The sequence below is a fragment of the Elephas maximus genome, chromosome 5, assembly GCF_024166365.1.
Source record: "Elephas maximus indicus isolate mEleMax1 chromosome 5, mEleMax1 primary haplotype, whole genome shotgun sequence".
Taxonomy (NCBI): domain Eukaryota; kingdom Metazoa; phylum Chordata; class Mammalia; order Proboscidea; family Elephantidae; genus Elephas; species Elephas maximus.
Genome location: NC_064823.1, coordinates 84,010,202 through 84,037,147, shown reverse-complemented (window position 1 = coordinate 84,037,147; position 26,946 = coordinate 84,010,202). Strand labels below are relative to the sequence as shown.

General features: G+C 38.7%; 1 protein-coding gene across 1 annotated transcript in view; it reads right to left on the bottom strand.

Annotated features, from left to right (window-relative positions):
• Positions 1-22,895, bottom strand: part of RASSF6 (Ras association domain family member 6) — a 61,366-nt gene extending 38,471 nt beyond the window's left edge. The window contains exons 1-2 of the mRNA XM_049886044.1: positions 22,752-22,895; positions 9,073-9,168 (exon numbers count right to left, since the gene is read on the bottom strand). Of these exons, the coding sequence (XP_049742001.1) occupies positions 9,073-9,168; positions 22,752-22,813 (158 nt within the window). The 5' untranslated portion in view covers positions 22,814-22,895. The remainder of the gene's footprint in view (positions 1-9,072; positions 9,169-22,751) is intronic.
• Positions 22,896-26,946: the final 4,051 nt, after the last annotated feature.

Here is a 26,946-nt window from a genome sequence, read left to right as displayed (position 1 = left end):
GCTCCTTTTATATCTCTAAAGTGATTGGCTTAAAATACACCCTATACTGATACGGCCTCGTTAAAATAACAAAGAAAACCCTAATCCCAACTGAGATTATATCCACAGGTTAGGTTAGGATGTATAACACATATTTTGGGGGGACACGATTCAGTCCGTAACAGTAGGCTGTTGCCAATTGTCCAGGCAAGAGATGATGGTAGCTTGGACTAGATTGATGGCAGTGAAGATGGACAGAAATGGTTGGATTTGGGAATATAATTTAGAGAGAGTGAGCAGAATGGATTTGTTGTGGGGCTGGGTACAGAGTTGAGGGGGTGGGAACAATTTAAAGCTGGTATCTAGCTCATACTGAGATCTTACTTCTCACTCCTCCATGGCTTAGTTTTTCTTTTTTTTTAAGTCAGTTGATATACTGAGATCTTACTTCTCACTCCTCCATGGCTTAGTTTTTCTTTTTTTTTAAGTCAGTTGAAAAGTAAACACAGGCATGCCACACAATACCAGTTGTAGTTGGAGCAGATGCAGGCTGGAGGTAAAATAATACACTTTGTGGACAAAATGCTACGGGCTTTTGTGATCATTGAGGATGACTACCTTGCCTTCCAGTTTGATGTGCCTTGTTCCCTTGAGAGGAGGAAATTATCTATTCTATTAATGAGTTCTTTTTATTGATATACTTTCAGCCTCCTGGACCCTGGAGTTGTTACTCCAGGTTCTGAAGTACAGCAGATGGTTGGGATTCTCAGGGGTATCAACGTGAGCACGACTTAGAGATAAGAGCCTTTCCAGTCCCTGCTACTAGTGTCCCACAGAGGATCACCACCTGTCTTTTACTTTGCTCATCTGTAAAGTTGCCGTGACTTTGACAACTGATTCTCTTGTATTTGTTGTTGTTAGCTGTCGTTGAGTTGATTCATGGCGGCCCCATGTATGCAGATTAGAACCGCTCCCTAAGGTTTCCCAGGCTATGACCTCTCAGAAGCCGATTGCCAGGACTGTCTTTCGAGGTGCCTCTGCGTGGGTTCTAACTGCCAACCTTTCGGCTAGTAGTTGAGCACTTAATCGTTTGAGTCACCCAGGGATCTTAATTCTCCTTATATGTGGGAAAAAAAAAGTTAAACAACCTTCTTAATTCTATTCTGGGCATCCTCCATCTATTTTCTACACTATATTTAGAGTATACAGAATGTATCTAATCATATCATCCTCTTTGCTTAAAATCCTGTCCATAAAATCTTCCCACCGCTCTTGGGGTAAAAACCCTAAATCCTCATCCTGGCAGATGAAGCCCTAATTGGTTATCTCTTTTGCCCTCCTCTTGAGACTCCTTTCAAAGGACACTTATCCCTGAATCCTGCACCTCAGTCATGCTGGCCACCTGTCTCTTGCTGGAACTTTGTGCTCCCCCTGGCCATGAGGAATGTAGGCAGGCTCCCTGGGTCAGGAATGCTCTCCCACTCACACCCCTTTAACTTGGTAATTCCCTCATGTTTCAGATCACCGCACAAACACATTTCTAGGGGGAAACCTTACTGGAACCCCGATTTAGGCTAGGTTTTTATTGTTTCATAGAACAGGGCTCCTTTCCTTAAAAAGGTACTTTACACCTGTTGTTCTCAAATTGTGACCCCCAGATCTGCAGTATCAATACCACCTGGGAACTTTTAGACATGCAAATTCTCAGGCCCTCCACCAGAGACCTACTGAATCAGAAAATAGGGCTTTGAACCAGTTCGTTCAGTTCAAACCTCTGCTGAGAATTTGTATCTCCACCCCAGATATACTGAATCAGAATCTACATTTTAACAAGATTCCCAGGTGATTCTTATGTATAGTACATTTTGAGAGCTACTGCTCTACTAGTGGTTCTCAGAATTGGTCCCTAACCAACAGCCTTAACATCTGACAGTTAGAAGCCGTGTCAGACACTCTGTAGATGGGGCCCAGCGATCATTATTTTAATAAGCTTTTCAAGTGAATCTTTTGAAGGCTCGAATTTGAGAACTGCAGCTGCAGATCATTAAGCTCCATGAGAGTAGTGCCCTTGTCTGTTTTTGTTCAAAATGGTATATACTTTAGCTTCTAGTACAACATCTGGCTTATGATATGTCCTCAATAATTATATGTTTAAGGAACTAAAATATATGAAATTGAACCTTGATCTATTCATAGAGGGGAAAACAAAACAAAACAAAATAAAAAAACCACCTCACCAGGGTAGCTAACATATCTAGAAATTTGAGTAAGCTCCATAAGTATAATATATTTTCTGGAGTCTTTGAATTTTGACTTTGTCAAATTTTTCATGGAAACACTTTTGGTATATCTTGGACAGACAGGTGATTCTTTTTTTTTTTTTTTAAATCAAGCTGAGAAATAAATGTGGATAGTTAATTAGGTAAAATAATTAAGTGTTACTGGGAATTACAGATAATTGGGTCACAGATCTGCTCAGTGACTGTTGATAATATACATTTATTAAAGAATGTCTCGTATAAAGACAGCTTAATAAATGACCTTTTTCACATATCTGGGCATGACAATATTGGTCTTCCAGTGAAAGAGTAAAAGACATGCTGTTCAATTTTTCTTAGTGAAAATTTCCTTTGACTGGGTCATCATACATAAGTAATGAGAATTTTTAAGAACAATCCCAACACAGAAATTATTTTCTTACTTTTAAAGGAGACAGTCTTGAGTACATGTTTCAAACCTTTTGCCTCTGGTTTACTTTGCGATCCTGATTCCTTATAAAATCTATCAGAATGGGCTCCCTTTTCCTTTGTTTAAAGACAGAAATGGCTTTCAGTGCGCACCAGGGCAGGCAGTGTTTGCTTCTGCTCCTTTGATCAAGAAAAGAACATAGAACCTGGACAAACAACCTGGACAAACACTGCCTTCTGGCTTTGCCCGCCAGGTAGGAGGCAGTCTCTGGAACACTGACTCTTTGTGTTGAATTTGTGCTTAGAGGTGCAGGTGGCTGTGTTCCTTTGTTTTAGAAAGGGTGCCAGCCAACAGGCTTGGAAAACGAAACTCTTTGGAATAATGCACTTTCTGCTAAAAGTTATTACATCATGCTAATTAAACTTATTTACTAAGGACAGGAATGCACACGTGTCTTTTGGGCAGCTGTTAGAAGAGTTGCAGCTTGCAAGGGTTTATACTGGGTTCCTAAGCAGGAGAAAAAGTCTAACAGGCTGAGAGTGAAAGCTAATCTGTGTTCTAAAATGGGATTTGAACTTTTTTTTTAAATAGAGTTGGCATTTATTCACCTCTAAAGTGCCCTGATTATAGCTTAGGGCCTAAACTGAAAGCACTTTGAAAGCAACCACACAGAGGGAGCCATTTTCACCCAGTTCACTTGGAATATTAACCCTGTGAAGCAGAGAGCAGTGATGGCCTCAGGCAACTTAACAGCAATGAACACTTAGTCATTTGAGCATGAAGCTAACCTATGCCAATACCCCTTTGTCCAGGGACGTTTCTACGCTCAGAGAATTCTCATCCAGTGGTAAAATGCAAATATTATATTGCTTATATATTTGAACTTCTACTTTATTGATCACGTATATTTCTCTTGGAATTTGCTGAAACCAAAATTTTGAGTAAGCAGGTTCTATTCTATTAATCTCCAATATTTTCATGTATTTCTGGGTAGGAAAATAATAATTCCTTAATAAGTTGATAGTTTCTGTCTTATTCATTAGAGCAATACCTAGTGCAGAGTGGGGAGCTGAATAACTACTTGTTCACTGAATAAATGGTACTGCAAATGGTTAACTCGCTTGGCTGCTAATTAAAAGGTTGGAGGTTCGAGTTCATCCAGAAGTACCTTGGAAGAAAGGCCTGGCAATCTACCTCTTAAAAACAAGCCACTGCAAATCCTACGGAGCACAGTTTTACATTGACACACATGGGGTCAACATGAGTTGGAGCTGATTCAATGGCAACTGGTTTAACTGTGGGGTTTGCCAGATTCATGGTATGTTGGGTATCATAGGTGGTCAGTCAGGTTTTAGTTTCTGGGGATTGTTTTGCAGAGGTTTCGGAACCTTTGGTGTCCCCTCTTCACCAGAGCTGCCCTCCCTGGGTCACCTAGGCTCTAGGAATTTTGTTTCTGTCAGGAAGTCTGGGTCCTCAGAACTTCAACCTCTTCCTCCTAAGAGCAGTGGTTCTTAGATTTCAGAATGTATCAGAACCTCCTGATTAGTTCTGGCATGGAGCAGCGGGCTCAGAAGCAGGTGGTCCATGGCCGCATTTTGAGAAACGCTATCTTCAAGTTTGATGTTTGTGTAATTATGCTGCTATAATATTTTGCTTTACCATCCGGAGCTCCAATCGACACATAGATAAATAGACCCAGAAAGGGGTTCTGGGTTATAAAAGATAAACTGCAAGTTCTCAATCCTGTCAATTCAAAATATAACACACGGTAAGGACCCTTCTTTGGAATGTCTCCTCAAAAAAAAAAAAGTGGTTGCATTGTGATATATTTTACCTCAGGCAAACAGGAATGCATAAAAGTTCTTAAAATTTGTTGTTTTTCTCCCTGTTTATATCCCTAACTACTGCAAGGTATCTATAAAAAATGTTTTCAGAACTCAAAATATTATTACAGAGTGCTGGCTTTTGGGTTATTTTGTGGAATAACGATTAATAAATTCTGGCTGAGGGCTAGGGCAGTGCTTTTGAAACCATTCTTGCGTTACTTTCATGATTTTGGCCAAGTCCAAGTATCATCTGTTCTCATTTCATGTTTTTCAAATTGATTTCTCTTTTAATTTGTCCTGAGCAATGACATTTGTGAAATCAAAGATTGTATGAGTTATATTTTTCTAATACTTGCCATAAGTATTCATGATATAGGGTCGCTATGAGTCAGAATTGACTCGTTGGCAATGGGGGAGGGAGAATGTTTCACCTAAAATCATCTCATGTGCCACAGTCATCTAGGTACCACACCTTGGGACATGAGAAAGCAAAAGATGCCTGGGTCTTGCCCTCAAAGGGTTACATTCCATCTGGGAAAAGCAAGTGTTTGAGCAAGAACCACTGAAGACAGACCAGGAGGCCTTAAGCTGTTGTTGGGAGGGTAAACCTGGAAAATGTTTTTAGAAAGCTAATTTGTAGCAATAACATTAAATTTCTGTGTACACTTTGATCTAATAATTCCATTTCTGTAAACTACCCCTTATATATTAAAAAAATTGGAGCCACTCTAAAGACCAAATTAGAGAAATGACTGTATTATGGCATTTCTATATATCATTGAATGTTATAATTCAATCATTAAAATCATGTTTAGAAAGATTTTTTAATGGTACGGGGAAACTTTTGTAATATAATGTCAGATGTGTAAAGTAAGATGCAGTATGATCTCAACTATGTAAAAGAGAATTCTTAGAAGTTAGGGGTTGTGCCAAATTGAACAATGTATTTTTTCTGAGGTATGGGGTTATGAATTATTTTTATTCTCTCAGTCTACATGTTTCTATATTTGGTCAGCTTTCTATAAGGAGCAGGATGTGATTACTTTTATAATTAGGACAGAAATATTCTTAAAGAACAAATACAAAAATAATTAACAAGGACTAATTAAAATCTTACCGAAGCTTATGGAGAATTTCATGAGAACAATGAGAAACTGAGACTGGGAAACTAAACTATTACAAAGGAAACAAGAGGAGTTGGTGATTTCCAGTGTAAGGAATCAAAGTTTATTTCAGTGAAAATCAAGGCTACTATTACACAGATGAATAAAAGAAGAGAATGCAATGATCCAGGAGGAGAATTTACCATTGACTGGTCATGACTCCAAATGACATGGACATGAATCAATTTACAACAGAACTAGTAGCTCTATGAAGGTGAAAGATGAAGCTGTTATAAAGAATCTGAGCATTCTAGGAACATTACAAACCTAGAGAATAAAGACGCGCTCACATTTACGTGCACACACACACACACACACACACACACAATTGGCCTGGGTTAGAAAGAGCAGGAATACTCCAAAGAGCAGAGGTGGGTAAGAGTCAGTGAGGGTTCAGGGCTTCTCTTGGACATTTGTCCTTGAGGTTTTGCCAAGGGAAAGAGGTGCTAGTCCATGGAAATGCCATTGAGTGCAGCCAGGGGACTGACTATTGATTCCCATTTGCGATATCTGGTGCCTGTTTAAAAAACTGTATCTAATCTGATCATAATGGTTAGGTCTAAAGAACTGAGAGAGAAAGGCCCTTGCTTCTTAAGAATCTGGGAGGTAAAGAACTGCTGGGTCACAGCTAAAATGGATTAAGAAAAAATGGTTGCGACCCCAAACTGAGAGAGAGGCCCCAAGGAGTAGTTTAGCAATGTGCTGGCAGGGCTAGATTGAATCATGATTTCACGAGCTGAACTGAGTCAGGTTGAGCTGAGTAAGAAAAAAGTAAGCACGTAGGTTTGTACATTCTTGTGCTGATACTGTCCCTTCCCTGAACTTCCTTCCCAGTGTGGCAATTTTGTTTCCCTGGCTGGTTAAAATTATGATGCACAGAAGGGAAACAGACAAAAAGAAACATTGGTGTAGGCACAGGGCTATCCTTTCTAAACATTTTTCTCTACTTCTTAATTTTTTTTGGAGGAAACAAAAGTGAGGGTACCTTCTTTTGGGGGTATCCTGGGTTCTTTCCCTGTTTTTCACTTGTTATCACCCCACTATGACCCTCTCAGCCTTTTATTCATAACTCCTCCTATCTACTCCATCATTTGCCTTGAACTCTATTTGCTTCCTGTCCCTCCTGTAGATCTCACATCCCTTTCAGACTGTCATCTTTCTGGTCTGGTCCTCTCAACAATGCCTGCGTTGTTTCCAGGTCCATCTCTTACCCTCCTCTGGATCTGTCTGTCCCTCTTAACTTTTGTCTTAATGTGGATATTACCTTCTATGACTTTCATTATCAGTCACATTTACTTGATGTTTTTTTTTAAAAAAAAAGTTTCTCTTTCATTTCAATTTCCCATATCCTCTGTCTGTCAACTCCCCCATCTCCTTGTATCTTTATCTACACTTGGGTTATCTTGACCTTCCAAAGTTGTGCCTTCTTTGTATATTTTTCTTACTATTTAACTGTTCTTCCTCTGTCCAGCCTCCAAATTCACTCTGCCCACATTTCACCTGATATACTCTGCCTTCCTTTCCTGTTTCCCACTTTTTCTATATCATTCCACATTCCTAAACTTGGACTTTTAATCTTCTTTATTAGAGGACTTATTCCCTCAGTGATCTTATTTAATTTTGTGGCTTTAGATGTTATTTTTATGCTGTATTAATGATTATGAAATTTATATTTTCAGAGTAGACCTCCACAGTCATCCATCCTACTCCTAACTGATGCCTCAGACTGGATGTTTTATAGGCATCTCAAATGTGACATGTCCAAGACTGAATACCTGACTATCTACCCCAAACCTGATTCTCTTGTCATCTTTATAATATCAGTAAATGTTTGCTCCATCCTTTCAGTTGTTTAGACTAACATCCTTGGAATCATCCTTGATTATACTCTTTCTCTCACACCCCATAAATTCTTAAGCAAATTCTTTTGTCTACACCTTCAAACTATATCTAGATTTGGACCATTTCTTTCCAACTTCATGCTGCCATCTTGGCTCAAGCCATCATCTCTACCTTGAACTATAGGTTCCTCTGTGGTCTCTGCTTCTACTCTTGTCCCCCCAAATCCTAAATACAGCAGCCAAAGTGTTCTTAGTAAAATGTTAAGTCATATCCAATCACTCATGTGTTCAAGACCCTTCAATGAATTCTCATCTTATTTAGTGGAAAAGACAAAATCTTATAATTCCCTACAAGACTCTACATGTCCTGGCTCATTTTGTTCTTGATGTCACCTTCTACTGTCCTTCTCACTCAACTTCCCCTTCATAGGCCTCACAAACCCTTGTAGACAGGTATCTGCACTCCAGCTTTCTCACCTTCTTCAAGTTTTTATACCAACCAATGCTACCTCCTCACTGAGGACTTCCTTGGTTTTCTATATAAAATCATAACCCTTCCCACTCCCAGCACTTAATACTCCCCTTTCTTACTTTATTTTTGTTCTTTGCACATTTCACGGTCTAATAGTGTATATTTTTACTCATTTATCTTATTACCAAATTTATCTTTTAGAATGTAAAAAGAAGGATTTTGTTTTATTCATTGCTGAATGCTCAGAGTCCAGAAAAGTACCTGTCCACAGTGAGCAGTCAAAAAGCATTTGACAAATAAATGACTTCTCTTTCACTTCATGTCTTCTTCTCACCTTTTGTGTTTCATGCTTATCCTCCAGCTGTGGCATCAATCCCACCTTTGAACATATTTGTTCCCTCTGATTTCCTCTTTTCCAATCCTGCATGACTTATATCCATTTCCCTATACCATTTATTTGGCTTCATTTCTTTTCCCACCCCTTGTAAGAGCTGGGTCAGTTCCAGTGCCACTTTGTGTTTTACAGTTTCCTTGTCCCCCTCCTCAGTTTCTACTCTAGATTGGCTGGGTTCAGTTCTCATCTTTACTCTTAATAGTCTTCAAGTCCCTGTTCTATTATTCTTAAACCAGCATAAGATGCTATTTGCTGCATATAAGAAAACAGCTGTGGATGTTGGCCCTATATTGCATAATCAAATGTCAAGAGGAAACCAGTAAAAACAAAGTCCTGAGGAAAAAGAAACGGAGAGATAAGGCCAGAACAGCCTGTTTTTGGCCCCTGGGCTAATTATTTCTTCAGATGTTCCACTTATGAGGATCTTTAGATTCTTCACTTAATGCTGCTCTTGAGAACTGTGCTAACTATTAAAAAAGAAATTTACGTTTTAAGGAAATTAAATCACCAGTTATGGAATATGAGCAATCATACCATGAATGTTTATGGTTTAGCAGTCCTTAGATACATACTTATCCAACTTCTTACTCAATGCCTCAATGCCGATAATTATGTTCTTGGTCTGTAGATCGTGTTTAGAAAACTTTGACTGGTATAATCCACAAACGACTGGTGAGTAGGGTAACATTTAATATAGGTATGTAGTTACCTGGTAATGAACGTCCTCTCGTTGATGAAGATCCAAGATGACTGATGAGCCATCATAGTCATCTTTCTCGCCTCTTTGAGATTGTCTGGGGGTGCCCTAAACCAGTAGAATAACGTTAGTGATTTGTTCCTGTGATGCATTCATAAATCAATTTTGACTTAAATTGATAATTTTACTGTGTCTATGTTGTGTAAACATATTCTGGGGACTTATTAAGTGATATTTCATGTATGGACGTGAGGGTAAGGTTGGAGAGGGAAGGAAAGGGAAGAATATTTTCGTACTAAGCATGTTCCATGGATCTTACACTTTGTATGTTAGCCATTTTTTAATACACATTATCTCCTTTACTCTTTAGACCATCCCAGCAAGGTATGGGTGTTATTACTACTATTTCAAATCACTTAGTAAGTAGTGGAAAATATAATTTGAAACAACTTTCAATGTTTTCAAGACCCCTACTTTCTTCATTTCACCAATTTTTTTTTTTTCAGTTTAGAAAGGGTTATACAGATTAAAATTTTTCATTATCTATAAATGGGTCCAATCTAAGATTCTTTGTGAAGATTTTTTTTTCTAAGTCTATGAGGATTAAGTGAGATGTTCTTCTCCAAAATCTTTAATCACGAGAAAATAAGCTTAGAGCTCACAGTTTTAACCACAACTCACTTTGAGTAGGTTTCTGAATGATATCCTCTAAACCTCATATTTATCATGGTTGACATGATAATTCATTTAGGGACTAGGTAATAATGCGTTGCTTTTTCTGCACCCCCTAACCCTGTAGTTGCTATAAGCAGCCACGGTGGTGCGGTGGTTAAGCACTTGGCTGCTAACCGAAAGGTGGATGATGCGAACCCACCAGCTGCTCTGGCTCAGTGGGAGAAAGATGTGGCAGTCTGCCTCCATAAAGCCTTGGAAACCCTATGAGGCGGTTCTACTCTGTCCTATAGGGTCGCTATGTGTTGGAATCCAATCAAGGACAATGGGTATGAGTCGGATTCAACTTGATGGTAACAAGTTTATGGAAGATTTTAGCAATGTTTAGGTGTTTTTCTCAGTTCTTATTACTCAATATATATACTTCTGCAGAATACCCGTTTTATCTCGCTTGATATTGATTTCCTTCTTTAACTTGAGAATTACACTCTGCATCTAATTTAGGGAAAATAAATAGTAAAGGAAGAAGGACACATTATTTAATTTTTTAAATTGTAGCAAAAATATATGCAACAAAACATTTGACAATTTCTACATGTATAATTCAGCGACATTAATTACATTTTCGTGTAGCCCACCCATTATCACTATCCTTTTCAAAATTATTCCACTACCACTAACATAAATTCAATGCCACCTAAGCAAAAACTCCTCCTTTCCCCTTCCGTCTGACCCCTGGTAACCACAAGTAGTTTTGCGATAGAGAGATAGATACAGAAAAAAAGGTGGCGAAAGGCAGAGAGGGGGTGGGAACAATATTTCTAATAAAATACAATACAGACCACCATGCTGGCCCATAATAAATGCTAATAATTTGCAAATTTATAAGTGAAATCCTGGATCAAATTTGTGTCGATAATCACTTTATGGTTGACGTCTACATTATTAGCTCAGTTCCTGGTAAGGAGTGCATCTGGTATGTCTGAATTTGACGTAACTTCTGTTGTAAGAAACCTCTCATTTCTAAATATTTAGTATTTGATTTGGAATACATCCTAAAGATTTTTTTCATTTTTCAATCCCATCCACCGTTCTGAGGCCACCAAGTTTTAGTGATTTAAAGTTATTCCCCTGTTCCCTATCTCTGTCAACGCACAAATGTGCTTGGGGTGTTTGCAGCTGCTTATTTCCTGGTGCAGGGTTGACTTTTTATTGAGAAGTATAAAAGGAAAAAGGAGAAAACATGAGAAATTTTGCCTGGCTGAAAGAATGTCTCTGAGGTCTTGCTGGTTCTCTGAGGTCTTGCTGGTTTTATATTTTACAGTAAAATTTCCAGAAATTTATGGAAAACATCCCAGATGTATTGATGCTATTCTATTTTATAATAAGATTTCCAGAGACTTATAAAAAAAATTCAGTCAGTTATAAACTTCTGCTTACTTAGCAGTTTGGTGTTATTTTCTTTAAGAAGATATTAGATTCCCAGAGGTTTCTATGATCCAAAAAAAAGTGCTTTGCAATCACTGAAATTTTTTGGCAACATGGGAATACAAGATGGTTAAGTAGAGAAAAAATCCTAAGGCAATGTTTGGAGGTAATGAAGAAGAGAGAAAAATGTATTATGTAAGCTGAAAAACTACAGAAACAGTGGCCCAAGGCAAAGAAGGGTTGGTAATTTGGGAGGTCTGTTTTTGCAGTAATTCTAGAATTATTTATCTTTTTATGATTTTGTACATGGGAACATATTCCTTCTATTGCAGCAACTCAACCCAAGCCGGCTGAACCCTGCCCCAGTCAGGCAAACACAATTTCAAATTTCCAGGCAGCTAAAATCAAACTTCCACTTGAAGAACAGATTCAGTGTGCAGTTACATCCTTCAAGCCTCCTTCAAGCTCTGGAAACTGAAAACAGACATGAATAACTTTCTCTTTTATGTTTTCATATAAATGGCATTTGGGGATAACCAGAGATTTTAAATATAATATTTTCTAATCATTCCATTTTACAGAAATTGAATATTTAATTACCATGGTTCCAAGCTTACAGAATCGTAGGAAATACAGCCCAAATAAAAACAAGTGAGCTGGAGAGAAAAGTTTAACTTTTTATTTAAAAAAAAAAAGGGGGGGGCACATAGAAATTTCCTTTTTTTTCCTTTCAAATCTGTTTATTTGGTTAGGGTATGGTACTTGGAAGACACTCTAGGTCTACTTTCTCCAGAATTAACTAGTCCAAAAAAAAAAAACCCTGATGTATCTTTTTCTTTACAGTACTTTGTTAATTTTAAAATTTTACATTCTATTTGAAAGTTATGAGCATATCTCACTGGGCATATTGTCATTGTTTATAAGCTGACTGTTTTGACTGGAGGCTCCCTTTATGCTGTTACCATTTTGATCATCATATCATTCTCTTGTTTACAAACTTTCCATAGGATCCCATTCTTACCGACTACAACCCAAGTTCTTTAACCTGACATTCAGGCTTTCAGCAATTTCACCCAAACCTATCTTTCCAAACTTAAAACTGAAGCTTTTCTTCAACACCAAATTCTCTAGTCTACTGGAATCCTATGCCACTGGGTATCTGTCCACCTCCCAACAGAGGGCCGTCATCCTTGCAGGTCCAGATCTCTGCTTCCTTCCTGTCCCTCCTCAAGTGGAATCCCATCAAGTCTCCTCATACCCTTTTATCTACTGTATGCTGCTGTGATGCCTCTTCCTGCTTTCCACCTTGTATTGCCATTATAGATTTATGCATTATCGCCCGTTTACTTGTATCCTCTTGCTCAAAGAATGGTGCTCCACTAGTTGGGAATATCATCCTCTTTGATCATTGGGATTAAAGCACTTTGTTAATTTTGAAATTGTACATTCTGTTTGAAAGTTATTCAAATTTACAGAAATTGAATATTAGAAGAATCATAGAAGACTAATGGAGGACTCCTGCAAGAAGCCACAGAAGCTTAGCCAACCAGATCAGGCAAATTAACTCTGTAGGTCAGAAGATACGTGTATGTTAGGTTGCTCATAGGAGTCACAGGATTTGGTTGGGCTGTCAGGTTACATAGTCCTTGCTTCTGCTTCTGAATTCTGAGTTATGCCCCTAGATTTTGTCAGTCTTATTACTCACACCAAGTGTTACTGATGCCCCCTAGTGAGATTCCCCGGTGATGACCCCATTGCCTCAATTCTACCTTCTCCCTCCTAGATCCAGATTATTTACCTTATATTTCTTTAATTTTACTCCTCACTGCTTTTTTCCTCCCACATTCCAGTAGCCTATACCTTGCCAAGTGGTTCATTCTTTGACCTCATTCTCTCTGCCTCTTAGCATCATTTGACAAGATTAACTGTGTATCCCTTTTGAAACACTTTTTTCTTGAGGTTTCTGGAACAAAACAGCAAGAGCAACCTTGCCTTATTTTTAATCTCCTCTGCTGACTCTTTGCCTATCAGATCACCAAATGCTATCTCGTTCTAGTAGTCCATCCCTGGCTCTCTTCTCATTTCTGTACTTTCTCATCTCCAGTCTGCTGAGCTCCAGACTCATGTTACTACCTATTTAATCTCTACTTGGATGTCTAATGGGCATCTCAACCTCAACATGGCCAAAATACAACCACTGACTTTCTTCAAAGTCAGAATTCCCAGAATTTCCTTCTCCACAATTTTTTCCCATCTACTCAACTAAGTACCAAAACTAAGAATTGGTCTTGTTTTTTCCTTTTCATCATAACCAGATTCCAATCCAAAAGTAAGTCCTATCAACTATCCGTCCAACATATATCCTGAATTCAAAAGCTTCTGTTTCCACTGCTACCACCCTAATCAAAGTCACCATCATCTTTCTCTTGGCTTACCACATCAGCCTCTTAACTGGTTTCCCTACATCCACATTATGACCTGTATTACATTTTCCATATGGAACCTGGTGGCGCGGTGGTTAAGTGATGTGACTAATAACCAAAAGGTCAGCAGTTCAAATCCACCAACCGCTCCTTCGAAACCCTATGGGGAAGTTCTACCCTGTCCTCTAGGGTCGCTACGGGTTGGAATTGATCCATATAGCATCCAGGATAATCTTTTTTAAAGACTGAATTAAATCTTCATCCCATGATTAAAACCCTGCTAAGACTTCCCCCCAAAAAAAAAAAAAATTTTTTTTAAGACTTCCAAGAATGAATGAAAATAAAATACAATCTGCCCACAAGGTCCTGTCTACCTCTTCTGCATTCACTCATTTCATTATTTTCCTCACTGGTTGCATTTCATCTACACTGGCCTTCTTTCTGATTTTCAATCATTCCCTAAACTCATTCCTGTTGCAGGGTTTTGTACTTGGTGCGCCTGCAACATGGTGCACCCTTCCCCCTGACTTTCACATGGCTGCCTCCTTATCATACAGATCTTCTCACAAAGGCCTTCCCTAACCAAGTATCTGTTAGTCTCTATGACTGTATTTCCATCTTAGTACATATCTGTATCTGAGTCTTTTTCATTCACATCATTTGTCTTCCCCAAATACAATATGAACTTCTTGAGACAGGGGGTTCTTTTTTTGTTTAGTTTCTTTACCCATCTACCTCCAGCTCTTAGAATTTTTCCTGGAACAGGGGAGAAATTCAATTAATATTGATAAGTGACTAAATGTAAGTTAGGAGCCCTGGTGGCCAATAGTTAAAGTGTTTAGCTGCTAACCCAAAGGTCAGTGGTTCAAATGCACCAGTGAATTTGACAGAAAAAAAGACCTGGCAATGTAAAAAAAAATACTCCTGTAAAAATTACAGCCTAGGGAACACTATCAGATGGTTCTACTCTGTCATATAGGGTTGCTTTGAGTCGGAATTGACTTGATAGCATACAACAACAAGATAATGTAAGTTGGAGATGAGATATGGTCAGAAAGATGAATTACTACCTATAAAACTCTTCTTGATCTCATGGTTAACCTGATTTTAGCTGGACTAGAAGTTGGGAGCCCTGGTGGCACAGTGGTTAAGAGCTTGGCTGGTAACTAAAAGGCTGACGGTTTGAATCTACCAGCCGTTCCTTGGAAACCCTATTGGGTAGTTCTGCTCTGTCCTCTAGGGTCGCTATGAGTCAACTGTAAGTCCGAATTGACTTGATGGCAATGGTTTTTTGTTTTTAGGAGTTGGGATATTTTGGAATAAGGAACTAATAGAAGTTTCTTAAATATATTTAAATTAAAATTAAATTAATTTAATTAAAAAATTAAGTTATATTTTCAAAAAGTAAAAATTTACAGTGATGAGCTGAAGAATTATTAAAGGGATTTCCTAGTTGGTTCCTTCTCTATTTGTATTCTTGAGAAACACAACAAAGATGTCATTAAAGATAGCAAACAATTGCTATGTAACTATATTGCCAAATTAATTATGTTGAACTAAATCATAACCCGTCCTAGAAGACATGAGATGTGATTAATGGATTTTCAAAGTCCTTACAGTATTCTCTGACCTTATAAAGGAAGATAATTGAATGGAGTTTAACTGAAGGAAATGAGAACATGATAAAATTTTTGTTCACAGGTAGTATAATGGAATAGGAAACAATGTCGGTCATATATGAATCTAAAAATTGGCTAAGCAAAATATGAAAACAGTTTACATACCTAAAAAGTAAAAAGTACCTTGGCAAAAGTCTTAGCATTATTATAAATTGCTCAAGTGAGGCATAACCAAAAAGCCAAACCAAACCCATTGCCATCGAGTCGATTCCTACTCATAGCTACCCTATACGACAGAGCAGAACTGCCCCATAGGGTTTCCAAGGCTGTAAATCTTTACAGAAGCAGCCTGACACATCTTTACCCCATGTGGGTAGGAACCACTGACCTTTAGGTTAGCAGCCAAGCATTCTAACCACTGCACCACAGGGTTTCTCTCAAGTGAGGCTTAGATCTATAAATTTAAATAGTTTCCCTTTTCCATATCCCTATTCCTAGTAACCATGATTAAGGGAAAATTTAAACGTGGTAGGGCCCTTGTGAATATCTTCTAAATTGTAAGACTGAGCTTGTTTCCTCAAGGGATTAAAGGAAGATAACAGAGGTGGTGGATAGCAGAGATAGAGGGATTTATGAAGAAAAAAAGATTTACAGAGATGTTGAAGCCTAGAGGTTGTACTTTGGATATTCACAATTATTTTGGTAGAAAATAGTAAACTCTGATTGAGGATAATTGTTGTTACAAAGCCATATACTTGGTGGGTGAAGCAAAGAGTCACTATCAGACCCTGGGGCCAGGACTTATTGGTTTAGAACTAGGTATAAAATCAGATCACTGATTCAATAAGCTTGGTTATTTACTTTTTCATTTTGCCCAGACAGAATGGAGCTTCAAGAGACAGGGAATTAAGTAGGTCAGTAATTAAGCCGGTCAGTAATTAAGCCTTGAAAAAATCAACTGTCCTGGGAGTACTCAGCAGGTGTAGGCTCAAATAGGCCTAAAACCCATTGCCCTGGAGTTGATTCCAACTCATAGCAACCCTATAGGACTGAGTAGAACTGCCCCATAGAGTTTCCAAGAAAAAGCTGGTGGATTCGAACTGCCAACCTTTTGGTTAGCAGCCATAGTTCTTAAACCACTACACCACCAGGGCTAAATGACCCAAATAGGGAAGGGAGAAGAGACCAGGCAGGTAGAACAGATCTGGGAGGCAGATGGAATCTGGAGCCTAAGGAAGTGGAGTCAGATAGCTCCAGCGTGCAGGCAACGCTGAGACCTGAGGGCATTTGAAGCATCAGTGGTTTGCCTTCCCCTCCCTGCTCTGCATTCCTACCTAGATGTGGGCTTCCCTGGACCCAGTAATTACCATGTGACCAGAATAAGGCCAGAGAAGGGCAGAGGTGGGGGCGGGGAGGATTGGGAGGAGGAAATCCAAGCCCCGTTTAACTCAAACAGGCCAGTCATTTAAAGTACCTTCCTGTGCCCAAGCATGGATTAATTAAATGGTCACTAATTTAAAAGTGGAAAACTTAGTTCCCTCCTTTGCACATTCAACAAGTATTACAGGAGCTCCTGTTCTGAGCCTGCTCTGCTGACCACAAGCTTAGCCTATTCTGTATTTACAGCCTCTCTTCTCAGGTGGGATTCCTGAGGCAACTGGGTGAGTGAGCTTTGACAATGGGTGGAGTTTACAATGAAGTGGAAAAAAACTGAGGTAACTAACTTGTCAACATTCCCCAGCCAAAGAGAATTTCTTCTGCCTCTGAACCTTCACAGCAAATTATCTGCAGCTTTCTTGATTCTAACCATGTATATATTTTTTTTTTTACTTAATTTTAAACTACTAGCTCTTTTAGAATAGGATTATTGCTTATTTCATTTTTGTATTTTCTGTAGTAAATAGTTAAGAGCTCAGCTGCTAACCAAAAGGTCGGCCATTTGAATCCACCGCAGTTCCTTGGGAACCCTATGGGGCAGTTCTACTCTGTCCTATAGGGTCGCTATGAGTTGGAATCAACTCTACAGCAATGCATTTGATTCTGGTTTTTATAGTAAGTATATGTGTGCAGCAGAAACCCTGATGGCGTAGTGGTTAAGTGCTACGGCTGCTAACCAAAAGGTCAGCAGTTCGAATCCGCCAGGTGCTCCTTGGAAGCTCTATGGGGCAGTTCTACTCTGTCCTATAGGGTCGCTATGAGTCAGAAGCGACTCGATGGCAGTGGGTTTGGTTTTTTCGTTTATATGTGTGCAGATAGATAGATAAAACACATACAAAATATTGAATATATTCAGTATAGAAACCAAAAAACCAAACCAGTTGCCATGGAGGTTTATATTTTAATAAAAATATTGACTGTATTAATTGAGAGATATGAGATTATGAGTGATAATTATTTTCTTTATGATCTCATATGTACTTTGTAAGTCATATGCAAGTAATATAGGAATATACCTTACATAATAAAACCCATTGCCATTGAGTTGGCTCTGACTCATAGCAACCCTTCAGGACAGAGTAGAGCTGCCCCATAGGTTTTCCAAGGAGCCAATGGTGGATTCGAATGGCCGACCTTTTGGATAGCAGCCAACCACCGCACCACCAGGGCTCCAACTTACATAATACACACTTAAAGCCATAAAGTTTACTAAAAGAAAAAAAGAAAGAATCACATTAAAATAGCAAGTATGCATTTCAGTTATCAGGTAAGATTATATTAAGGGCTGTACACATGAAGGTTTTCTTTTTGTACTTTTTGGCTTAGCCTGAAGAAACAACGGAAAGTTACAAATATGTATCAAGCTTCAAAGTGGAGCTATTTTCTCACAGCTCTGACCTGGAACCTTAGACTAAAGAAGAGCAGAACCATGTGCTATAACATCACTTCAAGGAAAGTAGACAAAGCATCCAGTGATTCCATCCATCCAGTATCCAGTTCTTGGAAAATAGGAAAAGAGTCAATAGAAGTATGGTTTCTGGGAAACATCTGGCTCCGTATTTTTGTTTTTCCGGCAGAATATGCCTCATTCACAGAGATGAGAAAAGTTGAGAGAGTACAGCAACTCTCAGTTTATTAAGTAATATCGATTGCGGTGAGGAATTGTTTGCTTTGAGATGCAAATAAAAATTTATGACAGTCCTTGAATTTAAGACAGGACTAAACAGGATGTGGATCAAACAACTGGACGTCTATGTGATTGCAGTCAGCTCCAGTGGAGTCTAATTGAGATGCCAGGTCTTGAATATTCTATTGCATATTTACAAGGCCCTTCCTTAACCTCCCTACAGTGCGAAAGCAGAGCAGTAGAAGCAAGCTCTTCTTAAGCTACTTAAGGCCACAAACATCTTGTCACCAGGCAAAAGGGAGGGAGCTGCTCAGTCGGCCCACAGCTTCTTCTGAATTGCTGCTCTGTGAAGCTCAAGGACTCTCTGCTTCCTCTGCATTTCCAAGAAGAAATTCTAAAGTTTACTTCATGGGATCACTACTCATTTTCCTGTTCATAGGTTGGCTGCAGAAGAATCAGCATCCTCTCCTCTTGAGTCTAATTTACTAGGCTCTGGGATGATGATGAAGAGCCTTTCCTCCAACCATCTCAATCAAATAAGCTACTAAGATAACACCCTCATCACTTAAAGAGAAGAGACCTTCATGTTCAACTACCGAAAGCAGTGGTATCTGTTAGTTTGGTATTTAAGATTATGTCGAAGGGGAATGTTACACGGCATCTATTACGAAAGCAATCAAATCACTCTAATTGATAGTTTTGAGAGAGGTACATTAATTTTTGCACCAAAATAACTCTCCAACCCTGGACTTCAGTGCAAACGGAAAATATCCAGAAGTGTTTTTTCAGAGACTGTATTTTTAATTTAACTTCAACTGGATATTTTTTAAAAAGTCTGAACTTTTACACAAAACCCATGTATTTCGAGCAAACCTGAGTTCACCATCTACATTGCAACCAGTGAATCTGTACAAGGGTGTAGATTCTTAGCATTAGGTTTCTGGCTATTTCAATTAATTCATTAATTTAATTTCTTAATTTAGAAAATAGAAAAAACTGTCAGGTATGAAACTATTACGTGTTAAACATGTGTTACATTATTTCAAATATAATTGGAAAAGTTCATTTTTTTCTTAATCATTGTCTCTCTCTCTTTCTTTCGACTGGTTATAACACTTAATAAACCAAAACCAAAACCAAAACCCACTGCCATCCAGTTGATTCCGACTCATAGCGACCCTAAAGGACAGAGTAGAATTGCCCCACAGAGTTTCCAAGGAGCACCTAGCGGATTTGAACTGCCAATGTTTTGGTTAGCAGACATAGCTCTTAACCACTACACCACCAGGGTTTCCATAACATTTAATAGTTCGCCACAAAATGTCATACTCATTAAAAATAGAATTTATGTGTATACTAAAACAAACTTCGTACATTGGAGAATTTCAATTCTGCAATTTGAAAAAAAAGGATCCCTTAAAACAATAATATTGACCATTTAAATGTTTTATTTTGTATTAATAAAAGAAAAAACAGCATCAGTGGAAATACTCTGATAGTCAAAGCTATTAGGGATATGACCCCTCCTCGAAGTTAGCAACCTTAATAAAGCTAACAGCAGCAATAACAGAAATGGCCTCTAAAATTTTTTTTTATAAAATTAAGTCGCTTCCCTGTCATTTGAGCTTCAGAGGAAAAGACTGACAAAGCACTGGTATCATTCTTATATTTCTTGTCCATAAACACAAATGAAAGTCAACATCAGCTTAATACAAACAATCCAAAGGAAGAATATGGACTACATGGTCTAACTTGATCAAAGTTAGTTAAGAGGAACCTCTCTGTTAAAACGCAAATGCCATGGCTTCCACAACATGGGATTGTGTGTAACTCTCCTACTATAAAATTCTATTTTCTTTGTAGAAATAACATATTAATATAAATATTAGTTTTCAAAAATGAAAGTGATTGAGCATATAAACTTGAATTTGCCTCCACCTATTCTATTTGAGGAAACCTTGGTGGCGTAGTGGTTAAGAGCTACAGCGGCTACCCAAAAGGTTGGAGGGTCAAAACCACCAGGTGCTCCTTGGGTGTCCGTCAACGGATGAATGGGTAAATAAATTGTGGTATATTCACACAATGGAATACCACGCATCGATAAAGAACAGTGACGAATCTCTGAAACATTTCATAACATGGAGGAATCTGGAAGGCATTATGCTGAGCGAAATTAGTCAGAGGCAAAAGGACAAATATTGTATAAGACCACTATTATAAGATCTTGAGAAATAGAAAAAACTGAGAAGAACACATACTTTTGTGGTTACGAAGGGGGGAGGGAGGGAGGGAGGGAGAGGGTTTTTTATTGATCAATCAGTAGATAAGAACTGCTTTGGGTGAAGGGAAAAACAACACTCAACACAAGGAAGGTCAGCCCAATTGGACTGGACTAAAACCAAAGAGGTTTCCGGGATAAAATGAATGCTTCAAAGGTCAGCGGAGCAGGGGCTGGGGTCTGGGGAACATGGTTTGAGGGGACTTCTAAGTCAATTGGCAAAATAATTCTATTATGAAAACATTCTGCATCCCACTTTGAAATGTGGCGTCTGGGGTCCTAAATGCTAACAAGCGGCCATCTAAGATACATCAATTGGTCTCAACCCACCTGGAGCAAAGGAAAATGAAGAACACCAAGGTCACACAACAACTAAGAATCCAAGAGACAGAAAGGGCCACATGAACCAGAGACCTACATCATCCTGAGACCAGAAGAACTAGTTGGTGCCCGGCCACAATCGATGACTGCCCTGTCAGGGAGCACAACAGAGAACTCCCGAGGGAGCAGGAGATCAGTGGGATACAGACCCCAAATTCTCATAAAAAGACCATACTTAATGGTCTGACTGCGACTAGAGGAATCCCGGCGGCAATGCTCCCCAGACCTTCTGTTGGCACAGGACAGGAACCATCCCCGAAGACAACTAATTAGACATGAAAGGGACTGGTCAGCGGGGGTGGAGAGATGCTGATGAAGAGTAAGCTAATTAAATCAGGTGGACACTGGAGAGTGTGTTGGCAACTCTTGACTGGAGGGGGGATGGGAAGATAGAGAGAGAGGGAAGATGGCAAAATTGGCACGAAACGAGAGACTGAAAGGGCTGACTCAATAGGGGGAGAGCAAGTGGGAGAAGGGAGTAAGATGTATGTAAACCTACATGTGACAGACTGATTGGAATTGTAAATGTTCACTTGAAGCTTAATAAAAGTTAATTAAAAAAAAAAAAACCACCAGGTGCTCCTTGGAAACCCTACAGGGTAGTTCTACTCTGTCCTACAGGGTCACCATGAGTCAGAATCGACCCAACAGCAATGGGTTTGGTTTGGTTTTGGTTTTGGTTTTCTGTTTGAAAAGTGGCAAACAGCCAGGTAATTTCACTGCTATTCAGGTGATGCTTTGCCCACCTGCCACCTGCTCACATATCCTGGACTCACTCTCTGGAAACCAGTTCTTCTCAAGTGCCCCAGATTGTCTGGTTTACCCAGCTTAGCTCACCCTCCCTGCTACAGCCCCTCTGTCAGAGCTGCTTATTTCTTAATACTAATAGCAAGTATCATTTATAGAACACCTACTATGTGCTAGGTGTTTAATTCCTACCAAAGCCTCATGTGGCAGGTTATTATGGCATTTGTTTTCATAAACTAAGGCTTAGATGGGTTAAGTAATGTGATGAGGGCCAAGCTAGTAAGTAGCAAAGTCAGGATTTGAACCTAAAATTGTCCTGCCTTAGAATTTGTTATCCTTAACTCCTGGTCACTCATTTAATTTAAAAAAAAAAATTACTCATGATTATTATTTTATTCTTTGGTGAGGTCTTAAATTATAGCAGAAATCCTTTTCAAGTTTTTTTTTTTTTTGTGAGGGATCTTTCTGTTGATTTGTGGAAATAAATAAAAGTTTAGCTGGACCCTCTATTAAAAAGACCTTCCAAGTATGATGATTTAATACAATATTCGAGCCATAAGGAGACTCAGAGAAAGCAGGAGGGTAGTGTCTTTACAAGAGTAAAAGAAAAAAAAAAAAAAAAGAGTAAGCATGACATAATTCCAGGTAAAGTGCCCATTGAGCTACTTCCCTTAAGGAAGGAGGGGCTCACTGGTCACACCCCATCACCTTCAACACTCCCCACCCACCCCCCCCCCCCCCACATATAGACACACACACACAATTATCTTGGTCAGGAATGGGTATTCAGAGAAAATCAATTAATCAAGAAGAAAAATAATATCCAGTTTCAGGCTGCTGTGATAACTTTGCCGCCTATAGGTTCGGCTTTCTGGTAACTGCCCTCAACTAGACCCGGAGAGCGATTAGAGGGGTTCAACCCTTTGCCCACAATTTTCACTTGTTATATACCCTGCGGGCAGGACGAGCCTCTTTACTTTTAGTAGCGGGGCTAAACACGCTCAGGAGAGTTTGCTCTTGATTGGCAGAAAGTCTGCGCGCCCTGCAGTTGTGCTCAGGCTTCGCGGCCGTTCACTCACCTGTACTGGAGGTCGGAGCTCAGCGCGAGAGGAGGGACGGCACAGGGCTGCTTTCTGGGCATGGCTCTGCGCTCTGCGCCTAGCTGTGCCCCTCAGCACGATCACCAAGCCCAAGAAGCTGTTAATTATTACTCCTTTCTGCCACAGTAGGGAAGTGTTAGAAACCTGAGCCACTCCCTGTGCCTCTGTGCATGTTGGGAGTGTTTATTTTCTTTCTTAGGAGCAGCTGACAGGAACACTCCCTTGCTCCCTGACACACATTTTCAGAAGTGGATTGACATTCTGGTTAACACTATAACCACTGAATTGGACTGATTCGAATGTCTACCCTCCAGTCCATCTTGACTGTAGGTAAAGCATCTGCAAGAAATGGCACTAACTAGGACTGACATTATTCCCATGTCTTTCTTTTTAAAAATTACTCTCTCAGTTTGAAATTTCTTATTTTTCTTTTCTTGTTCTTTTGCCTCCCCATTTTGCTACCAGCATCTTTTCACTTACAGCAGTGGTTTTCTCACCTTAGGGTGCATCCAAACCAAAACCAAACCAGTTGCCGACTAGTCGATTCTGACTCACTGTGACCGCCTGTGCTTCAGGCCAGAAGTGCCCTCCCTGGAGTTTTCCAGGGTATGAACTTTCTGTAGCTGATAACCAGGTCTTCCTTCCAAGGTGCTTCTGGCCAGGTTCAAACCACCATCTTTTGCTTAGTAGTTGAGGGCTCAACCATTTGAGCTACCCAGGTCCTCACCATGCTAAACCCACATACCCATGGGCCTCACCTTCTGTGAGAATCTGATCTCTTAGGTCTGGTGGAGGCTTCAGGCATTTCTCTCTCCCTCTCTCTTTTATAACCTGCACAGAAGAATTTGATAGACATCAAAGTTTAAAAACTACTGTAATAAAGTATCATAATTTAGTTGTTATCTACTGAATGTGGTTTGGGGACTTTGCTTTTCCTTAATACCTTCACTTTCAAAAAGGGTACTAAAATGACTTAGGGGCCTTCAGATAATAGATGCTATGGAAATACAATAAATGTATTTTTGGTTCTTCACCTGTTTCCTATATAAAGCAAGTACTAGTAATTTTTTAAGATAAAAACTTATTTTACAAATGTAAACCATGTTGTTGTGTGCCATCGAGTTGATTCTGACTCATAGCAACTCTATAGGACAGAGTAGAACTTCCCTGTAGGGCTTCCTAGGCTGAAACCTTTATAGGAGCAGATCACAGATCACTGGATCTTTTTCCCCACGGAGCAACTGGTGAGTTTGAACTACCGACCCTTTGGTTAGCAGCCAAGTGCTTTAAAACCATTGTGCCACCAGGGTTCCTTATATAAACTTTAGGGCCCTCAAAAGGAATTCAATATGAGTCTTAAAATGAGTTCAACAGGCAGAGTTGATTTCCGGTATCCTGGAGACTCAAATGCCAAATTAGCAGAACAGCTGGACATCACTCTGGATTTGCAGGTTACATGTTTGATAGTAATATTACTTGAAGTAGGATTGTATATGTTTAAAAGGTTCAGCTAGTTTATTTAATCTGGGGGGTGTGGAGACCAGGGACTAACAGGCATTCTTTGGATTATTTCTGAACAGAATTTGGCAAATGGGCTTATTGGATCACAGCCACATTTTTTTATAAACTTATATATGAGGACAGTGTGACTTGATATTACTTGTGGGTATTAGTTCGATTGCCAAGTCTGACTCTACAATGCTCTGATGTGCGGTTGCTGCTATGGACTGACTTTTGAATGACGACTAATAGGACCTGCCCTGTGTACGGCTCTTAGGTTCCAGAATGTCTTTGTTCAAATCCATGTTCCTCCCCCATTCTCTGTACTCTGTGGGGATCATTTGTTTATTATCAGTATCCGGTCAACATTGTCTTGCATTTTTTATCTGCAAGTACACTTGAAGTGTTTATTCTGATTACCGGTTTAGTTAGAGGCTCAGTGACTCCTTTTGTTTTTGAATGGTTACTCTTTTGAAAATAAGTGATTTTTACTATGTAATACACTTATACATGTACAATGTAGAAAATCTGAACAACACAGAAATGTAGAGAAATAACTTACCTATAATTCCATCTCTCAAATATAGTTACAATAATCATTTTGGTGAATAGTTTTAATGACATATTTTTCCTATGGATATTTACTAAAATGGTGTCACGCTTGGTCTGTTGATTTATAATCTGTTTTTTTTATCACATAAAACATATTATGAACAATTTGCCATATGTCAGTAAGTTTTTTTTTTTCTGTGACACAATTTTAAATAGCTGCATTGTTTTATGCCATATAAACCAAAAAGCCAAATCTGTTGCTGTCAAGTCAATTCTGACTCATAGTGACCCTATAGGACAGAGTAGAACAGTAAGACAGGGTTCCTAAGAAGCAGCTTGGTAGAATTGAACTGCCAACCTTTTGGTTAGCAGCCAAGCTCTTAATCACTGCGCTGCCAGGGCTCCTGGTTATGCCGTATGGTATACCATAATTTATTTGATCAATTCCCTATTGTGAGAAATTTTTATTACTATGAACAACACTGCAGGGAATGTTTATACTACCTTTACACATTCATGATTATGCCTTTTAGATAAATTTTGAGAAGTGAAGTTGCCAGATAAAAGCAATATTTTATACATATCTTAAAGAATTTCTCTCCAGAAAAAGTCTTATTAATTTTTTACTCCTAGAATAACTAACAAGCAATTACGCTTCTTTCAAATATTTAGAAGGTTATGAAGTAAAAAAATAACCATCTCTTTTTTTTAAATACGTGTTCTTTCAATTACCTGTAAGGTTGAACTCTTTCCTTAGACTTATCTTGTATTTTTGTTATTGTTTGTTGTACTCTTTGCTCAACTTTTTCTTACTGATTTATAAGATCTCTTTATATATTAAGCACATCAGCTTTTTGTCATATATGCTATGACTATATTTTTCAGGGTATTTTTTGTCATTTAATTTTGTTTATGGTAGATTTTGGCATACAGAAGTTTAAAAATACTCAAATCTATTAGTATTTTTCTTTATCCCTAACACCTCAGTATTATCATTGCACCGTGCTTACTCTTGCAAAGATACTACCTTCCAGACTGACATCCCTCTTCCTCTGTGTATCCTTATATGTATATTAAAACAGACCTCTTTGTTTTTTAACACATTAATGAGGTCTTTTGCAGCAGATTTGCCCAGTGCAATATATCATTTGATTTCTTGTTTGCTGCTTCCATAGGCATTGATTGTGGATCCAAGTAAAATTACTTCTTTGACTCATTTTTTTTTCCTCAGTTTATCATGATGTTGTTTATTGGTCCAGTTGTGTGGATTTTTGTTTTCTTTATGTTGAGATGTAATCCATGCTACAGGCCATAGCCTTTGATCTTCATCAGTAAGTGTTACAAGTCCTCTTCACTTTCAGCAAGCAATGCTGTGTCATCTGCATGACGCAGGTGTTAATGAGTCTTCCTCCAATCCTAATGCCCCGTTCTTCTTCATATAGTCCAGTTTCTCAGATTATTTGCTCAGCATACAGGTTCAATAAGTATGGTGAAACGACATAACCCTGATAGTCTATCTGAGCTGATCTCACTTAGGTTATGTTTTTTTTTCTTTTTCTAATTTCTACACATGGCTGGTCTTTGCTTCTGGTATCTACTATTCTGTGGGTTTGCTGCTCTTATTTCTTGTTGGTTCAACAATTCCAGGAATTTAGAGGAGTTGTTCCCAAATTTCTCAGGCACTATGACCTTTTTTGTTTTTGCTTTTAGATAAACTTTATTGATGTGTAATTTACATAAAATAAAACATACCCATTTTAAGTGTACAGTTTTACAAGTTCTGACAAATGCATACACCCTGTGACCACCACTGCAATCGATATAGAGAACATTTCCATGACCCCCCAAATTTTCCTTATGCACCTTTGCAGTCCCCCTTGCCCCTGGCCATAGGCAGGTACTGATCTATTCCTTGTAACTATACATTATTTTCTCTCTTCAAAAAATTTATAAAAATGGAACCAAACAGTATATACCTATTAGTGTGTATGGCTTCTTTTCTTAGTATAATGCTTTCTGAGACTCATCCATATTGTTGCACCTATCTATCAGTAGTTCATCCATTCTTTTTAATGGTGAAGAGCATTCTTGTATATAGATATAGTTTGTTTGAATTTGTGGT